The following is a 19,012-nucleotide window of genomic DNA, read 5'->3' on the forward strand; positions in this document are numbered from 1 at the left end:
GTTCTCATATTCCAGGATAGCCTCTCTTGGTTGCTTTATTCTGCATAATAAACCACTGTTTGAAGAAGACACATTAGCCTGAAATGACTTAAATCTATGCTAGTTTGGTGTCCTTATTAGGGAGTCTTCACATAATTCATTACAAAGAAAGCAGAGGTTTGCAAACAATTTCTAGGGATATGTTTTGAAATCCTTTGAAGATGACTAAAAAAAATTACAGTACGTGGTTACTTGTGGAGATCACAAATAAAAATACTACTTGGTGTATAAAAACACTTATGTTTTGCTATAAAATGTACAGTCAATGTCACTAACTAGAATTTTAGTTAGACTTAATGATCATGTGTGCCAGAGAACGATGTCAGATGATTCAAAAAGAGATTCTCGTGATGATGAGAATGTTAATGTCAATACAGGATAAAGAGTTGGAATAAAATTATTTTATTGTTTGTGAGAATAGAATACAACTATAATTTAAAAATAGATCTTATAGAATATGCAATTTTAAGTGAGATTGTATCTAAGTTAATGTAAACTCATAGCTTTTCATTTCTATATGTAAATTTTTATATATTTAAGTTAGCCAAAACTCTTTGCTAGGTCTGTTCGTTGGGGTTAATGAAAGATTGCTCTGTATTTTATTGGTCTTAAATTTGAGACTGTAATTGTTAAAGGACCCAACTAAGGTTATATATAGCCTTATATGAAACTGTATATTAACTATTACTTTATATAAAACTATATAGCTATAAAGTTTCCACTTTTTTATAATCACAAGGTAGAATCATTCATTTATAATGGCAGCAATGTATAGTTATACCATTTTCCCTAGTCACTGGCAGCTAGCAATTCTGGTATCATTATCTCAAGAACTTTTGATGCTATCCATACCCTAATAAACTAGAAAAGATTTAAAGAATCCTGGAAAGGTGTCCCCACACAGGATTTCAAAGGTCTTGTTTAAGACAGACTGAGTAAAACTGAGCCTGGAATATTTCTCTTTATTAGTAATGGGAAATTATACCATCAAGATAGAAATCATTTGGCTCCGTGGGTTAAAGCCTCTGCCTTCAGCTTGGGTCATGATCCCAGGATCCTGGGATCAAGCCCCGTATCGGGCTCTCTGCTCCACAGGGAGCCTGCTTCCTCCCCTCTCACTCTGCCTGCCTCTCTGCCTACTTGTGGTCTCTGTCTGTCAAATAAATAAATAAAATCTTAAAAAAAAAATAAAAAGAAATTATTTGTAACTTGACTTCTGTTGCCTTGGTACTTTGCCTGAAATTTTCTGGAGGATAAAATCTACTTACAAGCATCTATAATCCAAACTTTTTGTGATTGTATATACTGCAACTTAATGTTATTTTCACTTGCCTCTGCTATTCTAAATTGCTATAAAAAGTTACGCAATTTAACTTTTAAAAATGTAGTTATTATGTTAGTGATTTTTACCCCAAACCAAATAGAAATCCTCATTCTTTTCTTCCACACCAATATTTTCTACTCCTCAAGGAACATACTAAAATGGATTTTTAAAAAAGTTTTCGGGGATGCCTGGGTGGCTCAGTCGGTTAAGCAACTGCCTTCAGCTCGGGTCATGATCCCAGGGTCCTGGGATTGAGTCCCACATTGGGCTCCCTGCTCAGCAGGGGGTTCTGCTTCTCCTTCTGCCTACTGCTTTCCCTTCTTGTGTGCTCTCTCTCTCTCTCTCTCTCTCTCTCTGACAAATTAATGAATAAATAAAATCTTTTAAAAAATAAAAAACCTTTCTATTTGATATACCATAAAATCAGAAGAGCCAGTAAGCCTTTCATCCCCTGTACTCACCCATTTACACTCTCACCTAAAAAAATAAATAAGTAAGCAAACAATAACTCTTCCATTGATACATAGAGCCTGGGAAGAATCTATGTCTGTAGAAGAATTCTTTCCTTACCTGGATATGTATTGCTATCCCAGTTTTACAGATGAAGAAACTGAAGGTTAGAGAAAGTAAATGACTTGCTCAAAGTGTGTTAAGTGAAGGATGCAAAATTGGTAAAGACCCTTTTCTGGGTCTCACATTCTCTCTAGCACTGCTGGAGGTTGCTGCTGCTATCCCATGCTCATGATACATACCTATTAGGAAATATCTGGAAACCATTTAAAATGCAAATGAAAGGAATACAATTGTCCACATTCCAATGGCACAAGGAGGCAACAAGTCCACATGTTTTGCTGTCTATAAGTAAACTGAACAACAGAGTAGCAGTGATCGGGCACCCACAGATTCTGAAAGGAGCAGTGAGATGGTGAGGTGATGATATGCAATTTATGTAGTGATTTGTGGACTGAAGAGTCAGAAGCAAGTTTGTACTTTATGGAATTATTCACGGTTAACCCAGTGTGAAAACTCAAATTCAACTGGTGTTGTTGAGGGAGGGCTGTTATTTAACTGACACATGGTAACAGATTCATGCATAATAGAACTGTGCAAAGTGAAGACTACTTATTTTGCACATAATAGAGATTGTGCATATAAAACCCCATCTTGCTTTTTCACCTATTAGCATAAAACAAACATTTTCTTGAGACTTTAGCATTTCAATAAATAATGTAATGCCTAAATTTAAATCTCATTTAAAGTCATATTATCTATGTCTAAAGGAAAACCATTTAATGCTCTACCTGGTGTGTCCTGTCCTTTACCTTGATGGTACAAGATGTGTATTACAGGTTTTGTGAGCAATATTTCATGCATTTTAATAATATCCTTGTTGGTCTATAAATATTAACTTTAAAGATTCTGAAAAGCATACATAGTCATCCAATGACTTGTGGGCAAGTCACACTCATTAAGCAGCCATGAGGTTATTCAATAGGATGTTTACTAAACTCAAAACTATGCACTTGAAAAAGTCATCTAATGTTCTATGCTAACTCGTTAGTTCCATTATTTTGAATCTTTTAGAGTACATACCTGATTGTAAACTTGCAAAATTTCAAAGTGCCTATAATTTTTACAAAAGGAAATTAATTTTATACTGTATTTTTAAACTTTGTTAGGTTGCTTACTAATTTGTAAAAGAAATAGACTAAAGAGTATTAGTTTCAAAATGTGGATATCATGTATTAACATGTGAAATAATTCAAATAAAAATGTTATGTGGATATGCACAAAGACATTCTTTTTAAAAATATCTGTTATTTTGGTAAATCAAATATTAAGTTGCAAGCTTCCAATTACTTCTGTTTACAGATTCAAAAGGCAACTAAGGTCTGGATCATTAGAAATCATTTCAATACCTGCCTTTTTTTATCCAAACATATTCCACGTCAAGCAGTCAACTGAGGACTCCGGAAGATCAGAGAGGTATGACGTACTACCTTAAATAACCCCATCAGATGTAATAATGTGGGAACAGGCATCCAATAGACCCCATCTCAAACCACAGCCAGCTCCCTTTAGCTTGCAAGAGCTGACTGTGCAGCTCTTCCCAGTCTGTGTCCAGCAGCGTCAAGTCAGTAGCATGAAATCAGCCATGGTAGGAGCATTTACACCACGGAGATGGGCAAAGCACAAACCGTGGTTCACCCTCACCCTACTCCCTGAAGAATCAGTTGTTAAAACATTTACCACCAGCACACCACTGAGTATCTGTGTTTGCGTTTTCAGCCAATAATTAGTAAGGGTGTAAGGAAGGGGGAAAGCCTGGGGTTATAAATTATTACGGGTACATTCTAGTTCCAGTTTTTTTGTTTGCCATAGGTCATCCTAGACAGATAGTTTAGACTTTGTCTTCTTACCTTCCTCTGCTTCCCCTTGTGCATATAAAATCTACAATATATATTTGGAAAAGTCATTGTAAGAATAAAATATAATATTTATGAAATAATTTTGAAAAAAGGATCACTATTGTTTGATTATAAATGTCATAGATATTATAAGAAGTGTAATGATTTGGTTCCTCAAAATTACTAGAGTAAAAGAAATGTCAGAATTCAGAAAAAAGTTTGATCCCATAAAACTTATTAGCTCTGTTTTTTTTAATGGTAATAAATGGTATGTCAGAATCTGGAAATCTCTTAGGGATTTTCCTTTGCTTTGAATTCAGTAGTCAGTTCTTAGAGTCATAAAGCTGGGAGACATTGTAGCTCCTGTTTTTCCTTCTTCTTTTTGTGTCTCTATCATCATTTCTTATTTATTTATTTATTTTAAACAATCTCTCTCTGCTTATCCCCCTTGTCTCCATTCCTCTGCCTTGGACTTACGTCAGGCCATCCATGATCTAGCCTAGCCTGGCCTCTCTTCCAGTTCATTCTCCATGTGTAGCCAGAATACCTTTTTCATAAGAGATCAGGTCCAAAGTTTCCTTCCTGATCTTGTCTCTTCCCATCAGCAGCTTTTCCATCCTCTCTCGGTGCTCTGGATCTAAGGTGACACCGCTTTCTCGTGCGTTTCATGTCTTGGCAATACTGATCCTCCCACTGAATGCCTGGCCTCCCGATCACCGTCCCATCTTATTTTACGTCATCATTGCCAATGTAGCTGTAGAGCACTTACCTAATCGTTCTGATTTTATTACTTTTCTGTCTTTTCATACTGGATTATGAAACTCAGAAGGGCAGAACTGCATTGTGTCTTGCTCTTTTTGTGTTCAGGAAGTGGCCTAAACCTAGCTTAGTATTAAATTAAAATAGAGTTTCTTCTTATTTTTATTTGAACAAGACCTAAGACCAGAGATACTATTAACTTTACTACACAGGTCAGAATTCAACCAAAACATAAATTAGGTAGATTATGCTTCTCCTAGTGTAGTGACAGCAGATAAGGTCCACTGAATAAAGATGAGAAACATTTTAATACAACTTTTCAATATAACATATTATTGCACTTACTGTAGATAGTACTCTATGTTAGCAAAGCCTAAAAAATTGTTTTAATTACTGAAGTGCGCTTATAAATAAAAATTATATAATAATGACAAATATTAACAGACTTTATTGCTGTCTTTAGTTGGCGTATCAAACAAGTACTGGATTTTTGTTTTTTGATGCTATATGCCCAACCCAAGGCCATGTATTATTTACAGGTAAGACCGTGGGGTGTGTGTGTGTGTGTGTGTGTGTGTGTGTAATTTAAAGTGGAAGTATTATATTCTCCTTCCCTCTTTTGGTTCCTTCCTTCCTCATCATGTTCCTCCACCTTACTTTGTATTCAGGAAATACTTAATATATATAAGTTCCAAAAAGGAAGTTTAAAGTTGATTTTATGTAAGTCTTCTTGCTGGATTTACAGTTAACAAAGGAAATTTTAGTTACCTGAAGCAAACTGTAAAAAAATTCTCAAATTAGGAAAAAAATAGAAATTATGCTCCTTACGTTTCTCTTCCCACAAATTTCTTACATTAGGCAGATGTATTTTGAGCACTTATAGTATGTCAGACAGTATGTATGCTCACCATTGGTACCCTACATAGGCTTGCATTGTATGTTCAACCCAGCGTTACAGTGCCTTTTTGTATTTCTGAAATAAAGCAATTATATATAGATTGAGTTCCCTGAATTCTGGTGTATTGTTAAATAATAGTGTTATGTTTCCCAGCAGTGAGTGTACGCCTTACTATGTGTGACAATATGTAGTTGTAAAAAGAGTTTGCAAGACATCATTGGAGAAGAGAGAATGTTAGAAAAATGCCCAAAGCAGGGTCCTCTCTTTTACTGGGAGGAAAAAAAAAAAAAAATCTTTTGATTCCTAGTTAGTGGAATGTAACAGAAACACGAGATCCAGCCAATGAATTCTTCCCAATTTACAACAATGCAGTTCTCTTTTGCGCTCTGGTCATATGCTTGAGGACTTTCACAATTTTCTGAATCATTTAGGAGGTTTTTTTTTAGTGCATAGATCACACATATATCAGATTTAAAAGAAAGGAAAATTCTAGTTTTCCTTTCCCCCTCTCTTAGGGAGAACTATTCTTAGGCTTATGAGCACCATCATTCTACCCAGCTGCTGGGTGGATGAGAGTGCTGGTTCCCTTTTGTCATCTCTTGGCCAGCCACCCTCTCTGGTGATAGGACTTGGCACCTGTCATCTTGAACATAAAGCTAGTTGGCCTTAAATTAGAAACGGAAGTATTTGTAAGGATGAAAATGGATTCAGGTAAGCCATTTTTTTTTCCAGTGAGGATTTAGATTGACTGTTCCATATTATTATTTAGGAAAGAAACCTATCATCTCTGGTCTCAGAATCCAAAAGTGAAAACTAACAGTAAAAACCCTCAGCAACTTGAACTAAAAATAAAATTAACCTCATAAAAACATTTTCTTCAGTGTATGCTGTTGAAAGTATTTTCAATTCTCAAATGAATGCAACTTATTCAATAGAAATATCAAAGTTACTAATGACTTTTTGTTTTTTTTTTCCAGCTAGAAGATGATATCATAGCTAAAAAGACATACTTTACAAAAATCACAGATTTTGTGCATAATATCACTTCCAAAAATTGGTTTTATATTGAGTTTTCAATTCTTGGATTCATAGGTAAACAATATATCTATTTTTAAGCACACAATAATCTTAAAAGTTCTTAAGAACGTATCAGTTTGGGATGCCTGGGCGGTTCAGTTGGCTAAGCGACTGCCTTTAGCTCAGGTCATGACCTAGGAGTCCTGGGATCGAGTTCCACGATGGGCTCCCTGCTCAGTGAGGAGTCTACTTCTCCTTTGGACCCTCCCCCTTCTCATGCTCTCTTTCTCTCAAATAAATAAATAAGTAAAACCTTAAAAAACTTATCAGTTTGTTAATAAATGGAAAGGAATGGCATGATTTCTATAAAGATACTTTTTAAGATAAGATCAAATTCAAGTATCTGGATTTCAGAAAATGTATTTTCAAACCAATTTTTTCCTAGATGGACAATATAGATTAGCAGGTTGACATATACATATATGTTATAAAAGTTCAGGAAAGATACCACTTGCTAAGTGCTTGCTGAGAGTCTGCAAGATCAGTGACTAAGGCATACTTCTCGATTTTATGTAGAAAAATAGTTTCAGATTACATAGAATCTCATAGAATCTCAAAGAATTATTTAGTCCTAAGTTAGAATTCCATTGAATTCCAGAGAATGGAATTCTAACTTAGGACTCCTGTACTAAATTCCTTGTCACTTCCGGTATGCCAAAGCTGACCTACCTAGAAAAGTATAAAAACATATGAATTGGACCCACCACCGAGAGTTCCTAAAATTGTGCCCATGATGTGATATTTAAAACCATTTCTTCTATGAATTTTCTTTTGCTTCCTTCCACTCTCTCTACTCTTCCTTCTACACTTTTCCTTTTATTAGAACTTTGAGGTAGCAAGTCGAATGACCTTACTCATTTCATGGTGCACGTCATCGTTTCTTCATGCAGGAGCCTTCTCTTATTTTATTCTTTTATTTTAGGCCCAGTCCCTACTCCCACTTCCTCCCACCCCGAACAGGTTTGTGCTCTACTGTGTTCAAAGAATACACATGAATATACATGTATTCCTGTCAATACTTGGTGTTTATCACATTTGTACCTGCTTAAAGTTTACAAAAACAGGTGATGTGTGATAAGCTTATTCATGCCCCTTACATTTTTGTCCTTAAAACTAGATTTTAAAACTGCCAACATGTCGATTTATGCCCGTTTAGTTTATTGTTCCTCCTGCTGTTGCATAAGCCCTACATAATAATCCATTTGATATATCCAGCCTCAGAGTGGTTGACCTTGATTGCTTCTAACTCCTTGCTGCCACAAAGAAATGAAGTGGCATATATGTCCCCGGGAGCAGAACCATGGAGAACGAATGTAGCAGTGTCTCTATGTAGCCAGATTGCTTTGCAGATTGACTGTACTGTTTATACCCCCCTAAACAGTGTGTAGGAAGGAGTTCCTGCTTCTCCATATGCTTGACAATATTTGATTCTTTCTGCTACTTTTTTTTTTTTTTTTTTTTTTTGCCACTGGGAGGAGTGTAAAGCATTTCCCTGACTGCTCATGAAATGTTATTCATATACTTACTTGATCACCTTCTTTCCCATACTTTTTTGTTAAGTGTTGTAGAATCCAATTTTAAGACCTTATTTTGCTCAGCTTTGGTTTAAATAAGAAGAAGAATGATAGGTAGCAGTAACATCTGATGAGCTTGAAGAGAAAGTAAGCTTATTGATACATTACTCTGTGAACTAGAAATTCCTTTTTATCTTTTTCACTGAAGTCAGGTATGAGAAGGATAGAGAATATTCACATTCTGATCACAAGAGCACATTGAACAGGAGCACTATATATGTAAAGCTGAAGTCTTATTTAAGCTTAAGTTTATAAGGGTTTTGTTTTCTGTTGTTATAATAATAATAATTTTCTTACTCAATATTACCAAAACTATGAGTTTGCTAAGCAGAATTTTATAGCATACTGACAGCAGATAAGGAAAACACAAATACTGAATCAGCTATTTCTATCATTAAATCACTTGGTCACTGTATATACTGGTGCCAAAAAAATTAAAATACAACTATACACTTCACTAAGTAACCCACACAGGCTCAGCTCCTAGTGAAAAAAACTGAAGCATTCTCACTTCCTACCGGCATGTTTATTAAATGGTTAGATGTTTTTTATACTATTTACTTTGAAGTGAAAATTTACCTGAATTTTATACCTTCAACTTCATTTTAAAATTAAATTAATTTTAAAATTAAAGATGTAGTATTAGGAAAAACGAATTAGACCTAATATCGTACTTTAAAATACAGCAAATCTAGAAGAATCACAAATGTGAAATAGAAATAAAATTCTTATAAAATGATGCTCAAATACTGAAATAATACAGTACTCTAATCACAAGTGTTAAACATAAAAAAATCTGGTAGATTGATAGAGTTCTACAAAAGTCAGGTTATAAATCAGTTTCTGTAAAATTAAGTAAAAGATTAAAGCTCCTATAGTTTTCATGTTATTTATATATCTTTTATTATTATGTATATATATTTCATTTGATTTAGAAAATTTATCTCATTGGTTATCAAAATTGCCTAAAAGTTCACTATACAAAATCTGCTTCACTATACTAAACCTGCTTCACACTTCTTGCCCAGAAATGGTAATCATTAATACTTAAGCAGATGTATTATTTTGTTTTATTATCCTTCAACTTCACTAATACTTAAAGCTTTATTTATTTTGGAAGAATATGATCTATTTAATCTTTAATGATTTGGGGGGTCTTTTCTCATGTTAATAGAATGAACAACTGTATATAAGTGTTATTTTATGATATATTGTTATTTGGATTTGTAAACACTTAAGAGTTATTTGGATTTGTTTACTTTTTCTCCATAGGAAAGCTGTTTAAATCTGAGGACTTAACTGACTTTGTACGTTTTTTTTTAATGTTCTACAAAGATAAACCCATAGACTTGCTCTTGGGGGACATTTTTCAGGTAAAGATGTGTAACCCAGGAGAAACTCCTGTGAGTATTTCTTTACTTTGTAAATGCAAAATATTTTAGGAAAATACTATCTGTCTAATGTAATTCCCTAAAATTTGTTCACCAAACTAAACCTGATGAATGCATTCATTTTTTGACTTCCGGTATCCAAAAATTTTATTGACATTTATACGTACTAAATGAAGTAATGAGAGGCCACAAATGTAGTGAAAAGTAGAAAAAAGGAAACAAACAAACAAACAAACAAAAAACCCAAACAAATAATAAAATGATGGATGTAAATTCAGATATGTTGATATTTACATTAAATATAAATGACCAAAATATTACCAATTAAGAGAGAGTTCATCAGAATGGATTAAAAAACACTATGCAATTACTTGCTGTCCACATTCAGTTCAAATATAATGATATACATAGGTTAAAAGTAAAAGGTATAAAAAAGAAATACCTGCAGACACTAATCAAAGAAAATCTGTAGTAGCTATATTAATATCAAAGTATACTTTGGTGCAAAAAAAAACCAAAAAATTTAACCAGGGATCAAGAAAGATACTACGTACTGGTAAAAGGGTCAAATCACCAAGAAGATATGATAATCATAGAAGTATGTATACATTTAACAACAAACTCAAAATACATTAAGCAAAAGATTGACAGAACTAAAGGAAAAAATAGATTAGTCTGCAGTTATAGTTGGAGATTTCAACGCTCCTCTTTTAGTAAGCAGCAGAGCTGATAGGTAGAAAACCAGCAAAGAGATAAAAGAATTGAACATCATCTACATCTGGATTTAATTGCTATTTTATTTTAAAGATTTTATTTGTTTATTTGACAAAGAGAAAGAGAAAGCGCATGTGCACAAGCAAGGGGAGTGGCAAGCAAAGGGAGAGGGAGAAACAGGGCTCAGGCTCAGTCCCGCACCTTGGGATAATGAACTGAGCTGAAGACTGATGCTTAACCTGCTGAGCCCCTTAACTGATATTTTAAAAACACTATGTCCAACAGCAGTAGAAATCATATTTTTTTAAAGTATGTATAGAACATACACCAAAATAGACATGTCTTGTATCATAAAACAAAGCTGGCAAATTTAAGATGAAATCACAAAAAAAATGAGACTAAAATTTGACCGAGTGGAATAAAATTAGAAATCAAGAACAGAAAGATAACTCAAAAATCCATAAGGATGTGAAATTTAAACAATACACTCCTGAATAAACCAGAGTGAAAGAGAAAGTCTCTAAAGGAAAATTAGAAAATACTTTGAATTGAATGAAATGAAAATACAACCTATCAAAATTTGTGAGATGCAGCTAAAGCACTACTTATGGAGAAATTAATCTTAGAAGAAACCATTATCTTAGAAGAGAAGAAAGATCTCACATTAGTAATTTCAGCTTCCACCTTAAGTCACTAGAAAAAGAAGAGCAAAATAAACCCAAATCAAGCAGAAGAAAGAGAATAATAGCTACGAGAGCAGAAAGAAATGGAACTGAAAACATAAAAGCAGTAGAGAAAATTAATAAAACCAAAATATGGTTCTTTGAAAAGAGTAAGAAAACATAAATTTCTAATAAAACTGACAAAGAAAACCCCAAAACATAAATTATCAATATGAAAATGAAAGAGATATCACGGTATATATGTAGGTATGTGTGTATCTAAATCTAACAAAATATGTAGGTTTATCTATATGCTGAAAACTTTGAACAACTGATGAAAGGAAGAGAATACCATGATCATGGATTGGAAGGCTCAGTATAGTAAATATGAAAATGCTTCCTAAATTGATTTATGGACTTAATATATTCCAGTCAAAATCCGAGCAGGGTTTTTTATGGTAGTTGTAGACAAGCTAATTCTAAAATTTTTAATAAAAAGGAAAGGAACTGGTTTAGCTAAAATGATTTTGAAAAAGAAGAATAAAGTTGGAGGCATCACAGAACTCAATTTCAAATCTTATGATAAAGCTACAGTAAGCAAGACAAACATTTATAGTAAAGAGGTAAACAAAGAGACCCATGGAGCGAACAGTTAATTCAAAAATAGTTCCACAAAATATGGCCAGTTGATATTTGACAAAGGAGCATATGCAATTCAATGGAGAAAGAATAATCTTTTCAACAAATATATATTGGATTAATTGAAAGTGTGTTTGTGTGTATGTGTGTGTGTATGTGTGTATGATCTCAACCCAAACATCACACTTGATACAAACATTATTTCAAAATACATCATCTATCTAAATATGAAACATAAACTATAAAACTTCTAGAAGAAAGTGTAGAAAAATATCTTCAGGCTCCAGGACAAGGAGAAGAGTTCTTTGACATGGCACTAAAACCATGATCCATTTATTTTTTTTTTCATTGCTAAATTGGATTTTATCCAAATTAAATCTTTTGTACTGTAGATTTTACTGTTTGAGGATAAGGCACCATAGACTAGGAAGAAATATTTGTAAATTCCATATACAGCAAGGATTTGTATTCAGAATATATGTAAAATTCTTAAAACTTAACAATAGTGAAACAACCCAATTAAAAAATAGGCACAAGACTTGAATAGACACTAGAAAAGCAGTTTTCCCCTTACTGCAATAAGCAATGAACTCAGTTTTTCTTTATCAACAGGTTATTTGGGAGGGTAATTTGGGAAGCCAACATTTGATAATACCATCTCATTGGTATTTCTATTAATAACTTAACAAATGTTAGAATTTCTATTTCCTAAAGTTCAACTCCTCAACTAATTTTATTTGACTATAGTTTCAAATTAAATTAACCCAGGATTATATGATTAGTTTACAGTTTCAAAAACAATCATTTTAATGTAATATTTTCCTACATGTTAGCACCAAGTAGATATGCATTTAAGTAAGTCTTCTGTTCAAAAAATAAAAACAACCTACTGAATGGGAGAAGATATTTACAAATCTGATAAGGAGTTACATATATTTGATAAGGGGTTCATATCCTACATATATAAAGAACTTATACACCTCAGCACCAAAAAAAAAAAAAAAAAAAAATCTAATTTGAAAAAATGGGCAGATAACCTGAATAGACCTTTTTCCAAGGAAGCCATACAGATAGGGGTGACTGGGTGGCTCAGCCAGTTAAATGTCTGCCTTTGGTTCAGGTCATGATCTCAGGGCCCTATAATCAAGGCCCACATCAGGCTCTTTGCTCAGCAGGGAGTCTGCTTCTCCTTCTCCCTCTGTGTGCGCACTCTCTCAATCTCTCTCTCTATTAAATAAATAAATAACCATACAGTTGGCCAACGATACATGAAAAGATGTTCAACATGACTCATCATCATGGAAATGAAATCAGAACCACAATGAAATAGCACTTCACACTGGTCAGAATGGCCAAAATAAAAAACACAAGAAATAACAAGCGGTGGCAAGGATGTAAAGAGAGAAAAACAACAACAACAACAACAAACACCCTGTGTGCTGCTGTGGGAATGTAAATTGGTCCATCCACTATGGAAAACATGGAGGTTCCTCAAAAAATTAAAAATAGAATTGCCATATGATCAAGTAATTCCACACTAGATATTTACCTAGAGAAAACCAATACTAATTGGAAAAGATACATGCACCCCTATGTTTTTGCCACATTTTCCTGCACTAGCCAAATTATGGAAGCAGCCCAAGAGTCCATCCACAGAGGAATGGATAAGGAAGATGTGAGATATATACCCAATGGAATATTATTCAGCCACAAAAAAAGAAATCTTAACATTTGCAACAACATAGATGGAACTAGAGAGTATAATGTTAAGTGGGAAAAAAATCAGAAAAAGACAAATACGATATGATCTCACATATGTGCAATTTAAGAAACAAAACAAATGAGCAAAGGAAAAAAAGGAGACAAACCAAGAAATAAACTCTTTGTGGGGGCGGGGGAGGATCAGAGGGAAAAGGGAAGAGGAGAGACAGAATCTTAAGCAGGCTCCATGCCCAGCATGCAGACTTGACTTCACAACACTGAGATCATGACCTGAACTGAAATCAAGAGTCAGATACTTCACTGACTGAGCCACCCAGGTGCCCCAAGAAATAGATTGAACTATAGAGAACAAACTGGAGGTTACCAAAGGGAGGTAGATGGGCTGAGTGAAATAGGTGAGGGGAAGTAAGAGTGCAATTACCATGATGAGCACCGAGTAATGTATAGAACTATTGAATCACTACATTGTACCCCTGAAACTAATATGACTCTGTATGTTAACTATACTGGAATAAAAATTATGTTAATTTTACTGGAAAATGGCATCTGGGTAGTTCAGTCAGTTAAGCATCTGACTATTGATTGGGCTTGGGTCGTGATTGCAGGATCATGAGATCCAGCCCTGTCTCTGGCTCTATGCTCAGCGGGGAGCCTGCTTGAGATTTTGTCTCTTCCTCTCTCTGTGCCCCTCCCCACTGGGTGTTTACTCTCCCTAGCGTGCATGCACATACACTCTCTCTCAAATAAATAAAACTTTTTAAAAAATTGAGTATAAAAACTTGAGATGTATTTTTATGAATTCTCTGTGTATACAGTATATAAAATAATTATCAAAAATCATAATAATTTCAGATGCTGTCTTCTAATAGGAATGGTATCACAGGTCATCTTTCTTATTTTTATTTTAATGAGGTTAACCAGATCTTTTTTCATAAAATATAATATTGGTTCTTCGTTTTAATGATGTGTTTTTATACTTAAGAAGATCTAGCTCAGTTTAGGAATTAATGACTATGAAAAGAGAAAGAATAATGTAGTCTGAGAGAAATAGAAAAATATGAAAAAATTTCATCTATGTTATTGAAATAAAAAGAAGGGAGCAGAAGATTATAGTTGGTACAACAGTAGCCTGATTTTCTAAGGCAGAGTTCAGGAAAATACATGCTTTAACTAAAACCTTTTTATATCTCAATTTATTTTATTATCCTAATAAAGGAAAAATTAAGAAATAAAGTTTAATGTAATTTTTAAATATCAAAATAAAAACCTAATATAATACAAAAACTAATATAATACAAAATTCTGCCACCCATAAATGCAATCAAAAGGAGTATTTGGGTTGTTACAGAAGATTGTTGTTTCTCTTATTTTTCCCTAGGAAAAGTGTGCAGAACGAAATAAACAAATTCGTATTCGATATAAGCCTTCTCTTTTCCAGCATGTGGGTATAGAGTCATCACTCCCTGGCGAAGAACAATATTCCAAAGTAAGATTTTGAAATGTATCTTGAGTAATATACAATGTCTCATGAACTTATAAAATATTGTTTAGGAAAGGAGAAATGAAAACTTGAGAATAAAATATGGTTGTTTAAACATAATTCATCTTATGATAACTGTATGTTGGACAGAGCAATTTTCTTTTCAAGACCCAAGTTATCTGTCATGGTAAGAAAAATCTAGCCTATGTAAACTTCTTTGTTTTAACGTTACCAGCTGTGCAATGCAAGTAATTGACAAACATGTTTTAAAAATCATAATAGAATTCACCATCTTAGTCTACTATTTAAAGTTATAGAATATTTCTAAGTAAAATGCTCCTATTATTGAAATGAAATGTATCAACATTATTCTTTAAGATTACTGAGATCAACAAAATATCAATAAAAATTCAGTATTGTTTGATTTTTAATCATTCTTTAATTTGCCATCTTTTTTGGAAGCAATTTACTTGTAATTGACTTAACATCTTGGTAGGGCAGAAGAAGCAAAGACTTCAGAATCAAAACAACTAGGTTTTAGTAATGGTGGCTTATGTACATGATATTGGGCAAGCCCTAACACTGTGCTTTTTTCATCTGTAAGAGAAGTTTAAATTAGATGATCTTTAAGATGTTTCCCACCTTTGTAATCTCTCCCTTCTTAGTTTCTTCACACGACAAAGCAAGTGATTGCTTTAACCCTTTGTCAATTAAAATGAGAGAAATGCACATACACATACTCCCATCATTTCATTCATTTTTTTTATGACCTGCCCTCTTTCCACCTTTTCTACTCCTTATCTCTATGTGTTTATTGCACTGCACTCTTTGGAACGCTGTCTGAGACATAGTGTGGATTCAGTAAATGTTAGCTGTTAGCCGTTAGGCAAAGTGAAATTCTAGATTAAAAGTGTTCATTAAGCAAAACAAACAAGTGCCAGGAATAATGAAAATTTAACTGTTATGAATGTTAATACAACAAATAACACCATGAAAATAAATAAAACATGGCCGCAGGTGATGCAGAAAGAAACTGTCTATGCCATTCTCTTTGTTGGTGCTATTATAATGGGACTCTTTCCTTCTATTATATTTTTTGCTGGATAAGCTATTTTAACCTTACCTTTTGTAAATTCACAACAGACTAGAATATTTATCTAATCATTCATAGTTTGATATTATAATCTAGCTTTTTTTCTTTTTTTATACCTCACCCCACGTGAAATAGAAATAAATAACAATTTAATGATATGTCAAATGTGATTGTGTATTTTCAAAATCTATATTAATTGTCAAAATTATTTAATTATATATAAATTATTTAATTATATTATTTTAAAATTTTCTAATAAGATATTTATTATTAGGAGCTTCATAATTCAAATACCTTCTTTAAAAATGATGAACATCATTCTTTGGAAAAAATGGCATAATAAGGATTAGTCTTAGCTCTCAACTTACTTCATAGTGGATAAGAGACTGTATCATATAAAAAAATTTAAGCCTTTGATAATAGAGTAAGTATAAAATAGTAAATATATATATAGAAAATATAGTAAAAATATATATATAGAAAATTATCAGATATTTGTTTTAGTAAGTATGAAACTGATATATAGAAAATGATCAGATATTTGTTGGCCTTAATTTATAATCGTGTTTTGTGTATTTTAAAATCGTATACAGATAACTTTCTGATATACTAATATTTTGTTTTAGAAGAATGAATAACTATTTTCCTTTCCTTTTTTATCATATACTGTAGACATACAATGAATTTGGAGGCAATAGATTTGAGTTTGAAGCCTCATTTATTTTAAAGATTTTTATGTATTTGAGAGAGAGAGAGCGTGCATGTGCAAGCAAGGGGTGAAGGAGGGTGAGGGGCAGAGGGAGAGGCAGACCCCCCGCTGAGCAGGGAGCCCAATGCTGGGCTCATCCCAGGACCCTGGGATCATGACCTGAGCTAAAAACAGCCACTTAACCAACTGAGCCACCAGGCACCCCTGAAGACTCAATTCTTATCAATAGTTGTAACAATATGGATGAATCTCTAAAGTTGCATTATGCTCAATGAAAAAAGCCAGATGCAAAAGACTATATACTGTATGATTCAATTTGTATGGAATGCTAGAAACGGCAGATCCTGATATCTCATGATGATTTTAATTTGCATTTCTTTAATGACCAATGATGTTGAGCATCATTGCTAGTTGCTTGTGTGTGTACATATATAAAATACATAGATTTTTACAAAACGCAGATTTTAATGAAATGTATGTATATGTTTTGTGAAGTGTCTTACTGAGTATTTGACCATTTAAAAAATGGGTTGTTCACCTGTTTATTTTTGAGTTGTTATAATTCCATATATAGTCTGACTGCAAGTCTCATCTTATGGCTTTCTCTTTCATGTTTAAAATTTCATTCTCTTTCAATGAATGAAAGATTTTAACTTTGATAGAGTTCACTCCACCCAAACTCCACTCTATCCATATAGTTATGTCAGTGGTTAGCTCAGTATTCAGTGATTTTATGAGAATATAAATGCTATTTCCACTTAAACTACATAATATCCTTTATTTTTCCTTTATTATACAACTTTTTTTGGAGGTTTGTTTTTCTTTTAAGATTTTATTTATTTATTTGAAAGAGAATGAGAGAGAGAGAGAGCATGAGAAGAGGGAGAAGCAGATTCCCTGCCAAGCAGGGAGCTTGATGTGGGACTCAATGCTGGGACTCCAGGATCATGACCTGACCGAAGGCAGTTGCCCAACCAACGGAGTCACCGAGTCACCTCTTCTTTTGGAGTTTTAAATTGATTTTATTTCAATGTACTTATCACTAATTCACCCTTAGATTCCCTGTAAATTATCTAAATCTGTTCTTGGTATATTCAAACATTTAAAAATCATGGATAAATGTTGAATATCGTCAAGTGCTTTCTACATTTCTACTCCTTAATCTTGAAAAATACCTCTTCTTCAGCCCTCTGACCAGTTCTAGAAGATATCTTAAGAACCAGGGGGTTGATTTTCCTGTCTTCTATATCCCAAATCTGTATCACACTTGGTCTACTTGTTTGTTTAGTAAAGCACATCCTCTAGTAATTTCTTGAGAAAGACTGTGTAGGAAGTGAATTCTTGGAGAAGTAAAACATCTTGAAATTACTAGAGTCTGTCATACTTAATTGTTAGATTGGCTACGCAAAGAAATCTGAATTCTGATTCTTGAAGGTATTCAAGAGTGTAATCAATGAAAAGTAATTAAAGCCATTTTAATTCCTGTTTCTTGGTATAGGAACAATTTTCCCATCTGTAAACCTTTAATATTTGTCTTGTATTTATTTAAGGTTCTACAGTTTCATGACGATGGGTCTATTTTTATTGATTGTGATTCATATTTGGTAGAGCTTTTTAATGTGAAAACTCATATTTGGATTCTGGAAAATATTCGCAAATTATTTTATTGATAAATTTTCTCCTCTATTTTTTATGTTCTTTTTAAGGATCCCTATTTTGACTGTTGAATTCCTTGGATTGATGTTCTCTCTCTCTCCCCTACTTTCTCCTTCCTGTTTTCTTTCTATTTGCTTCACTTTCTGAAAATTTTTGTAAATTTCGTCTTAAATCCTTTTTATTAGTGCTTTTTTGGGGGGAGGGCAATTTTCATTGATTGATTATTGTTTTTGTTATTTTAGCCTTAAAATAAGTTCTTGTTCTTAGACAAGAACCCCTTTTGTGCTCCTAATGCCATTGTCCCCTCTTTCAACACTCAGTTCTTATTTTATGATCGAAATGCTTGCACTTAACCCTCTGAGGATTTTAATAGTTCTTTTTAAATATTTTTTTTTTAAATTTCTTCTTCCTGTAAGTTTCTGTTTCCTCCAAGTTGTTTTTTGTTGTTGTTGGTCTCTGTTCCTCAAGTTGCTGAAGGTTTTTCTCATGTATGTAGTGATACAGATTGTACGTTCAAATGGAGAAAGCTGGTGGGAGGCTCTGAGCACATGGCAGAACCTGTCAGTTTCACTGTCGGAGTCGGAGTGGCTAGGCTCTTTCCCAGAGAATCACCTGTGTTAGTGCCTCCCAGTCTTGCTGCGTGGGCTAGTCAATTTGCTAGAGAATCGGGGAGCCAAGTGGGCAAAGATAGCTGGGCTTTCGGTGTTCACTTTGTCAATATTTACTTATTTGTTCTGATTTCTTCTTCTCCTCCTTCTTCTTCTTCTTCTTTTTTATTTTTTAATTTTTTTTATTTTTTATTTTTTTAGATTTATTTATTTATTTATGGGCAGGGAGCCACAGAGGGAGACTGGGAGAGAGAATTTC

General features: G+C 33.4%; 1 protein-coding gene across 6 annotated transcripts in view; it reads left to right on the forward strand.

Moving 5' to 3' along the window:
- MGAT4D (MGAT4 family member D) overlaps positions 1-19,012 on the forward strand; it is a 54,192-nt gene that overhangs the window by 27,045 nt on the left and 8,135 nt on the right. For 2 of the 6 annotated variants that reach the window (XM_082727818.1, XM_082727823.1), the window contains exons 6-11: positions 3,236-3,349; positions 4,994-5,069; positions 6,406-6,520; positions 9,352-9,482; positions 14,586-14,693; positions 16,055-16,204. In XM_082727818.1, the coding sequence (XP_082583944.1) occupies positions 3,236-3,349; positions 4,994-5,069; positions 6,406-6,520; positions 9,352-9,482; positions 14,586-14,693; positions 16,055-16,120 (610 nt within the window). In that variant the 3' untranslated portion in view covers positions 16,121-16,204. Of the gene's footprint in view, positions 1-3,235; positions 3,350-4,993; positions 5,070-6,405; positions 6,521-9,351; positions 9,483-14,585; positions 14,694-16,037; positions 16,205-19,012 lie in introns of all 6 variants that reach the window. The other 4 variants (XM_082727820.1, XM_082727821.1, XM_082727822.1 and 1 more) reach the window with 4 other exon arrangements.

The sequence above is a fragment of the Mustela nivalis genome, assembly GCF_964662115.1.
Source record: "Mustela nivalis genome assembly, chromosome: 4".
NCBI classification, from domain to species: Eukaryota; Metazoa; Chordata; class Mammalia; order Carnivora; family Mustelidae; genus Mustela; species Mustela nivalis.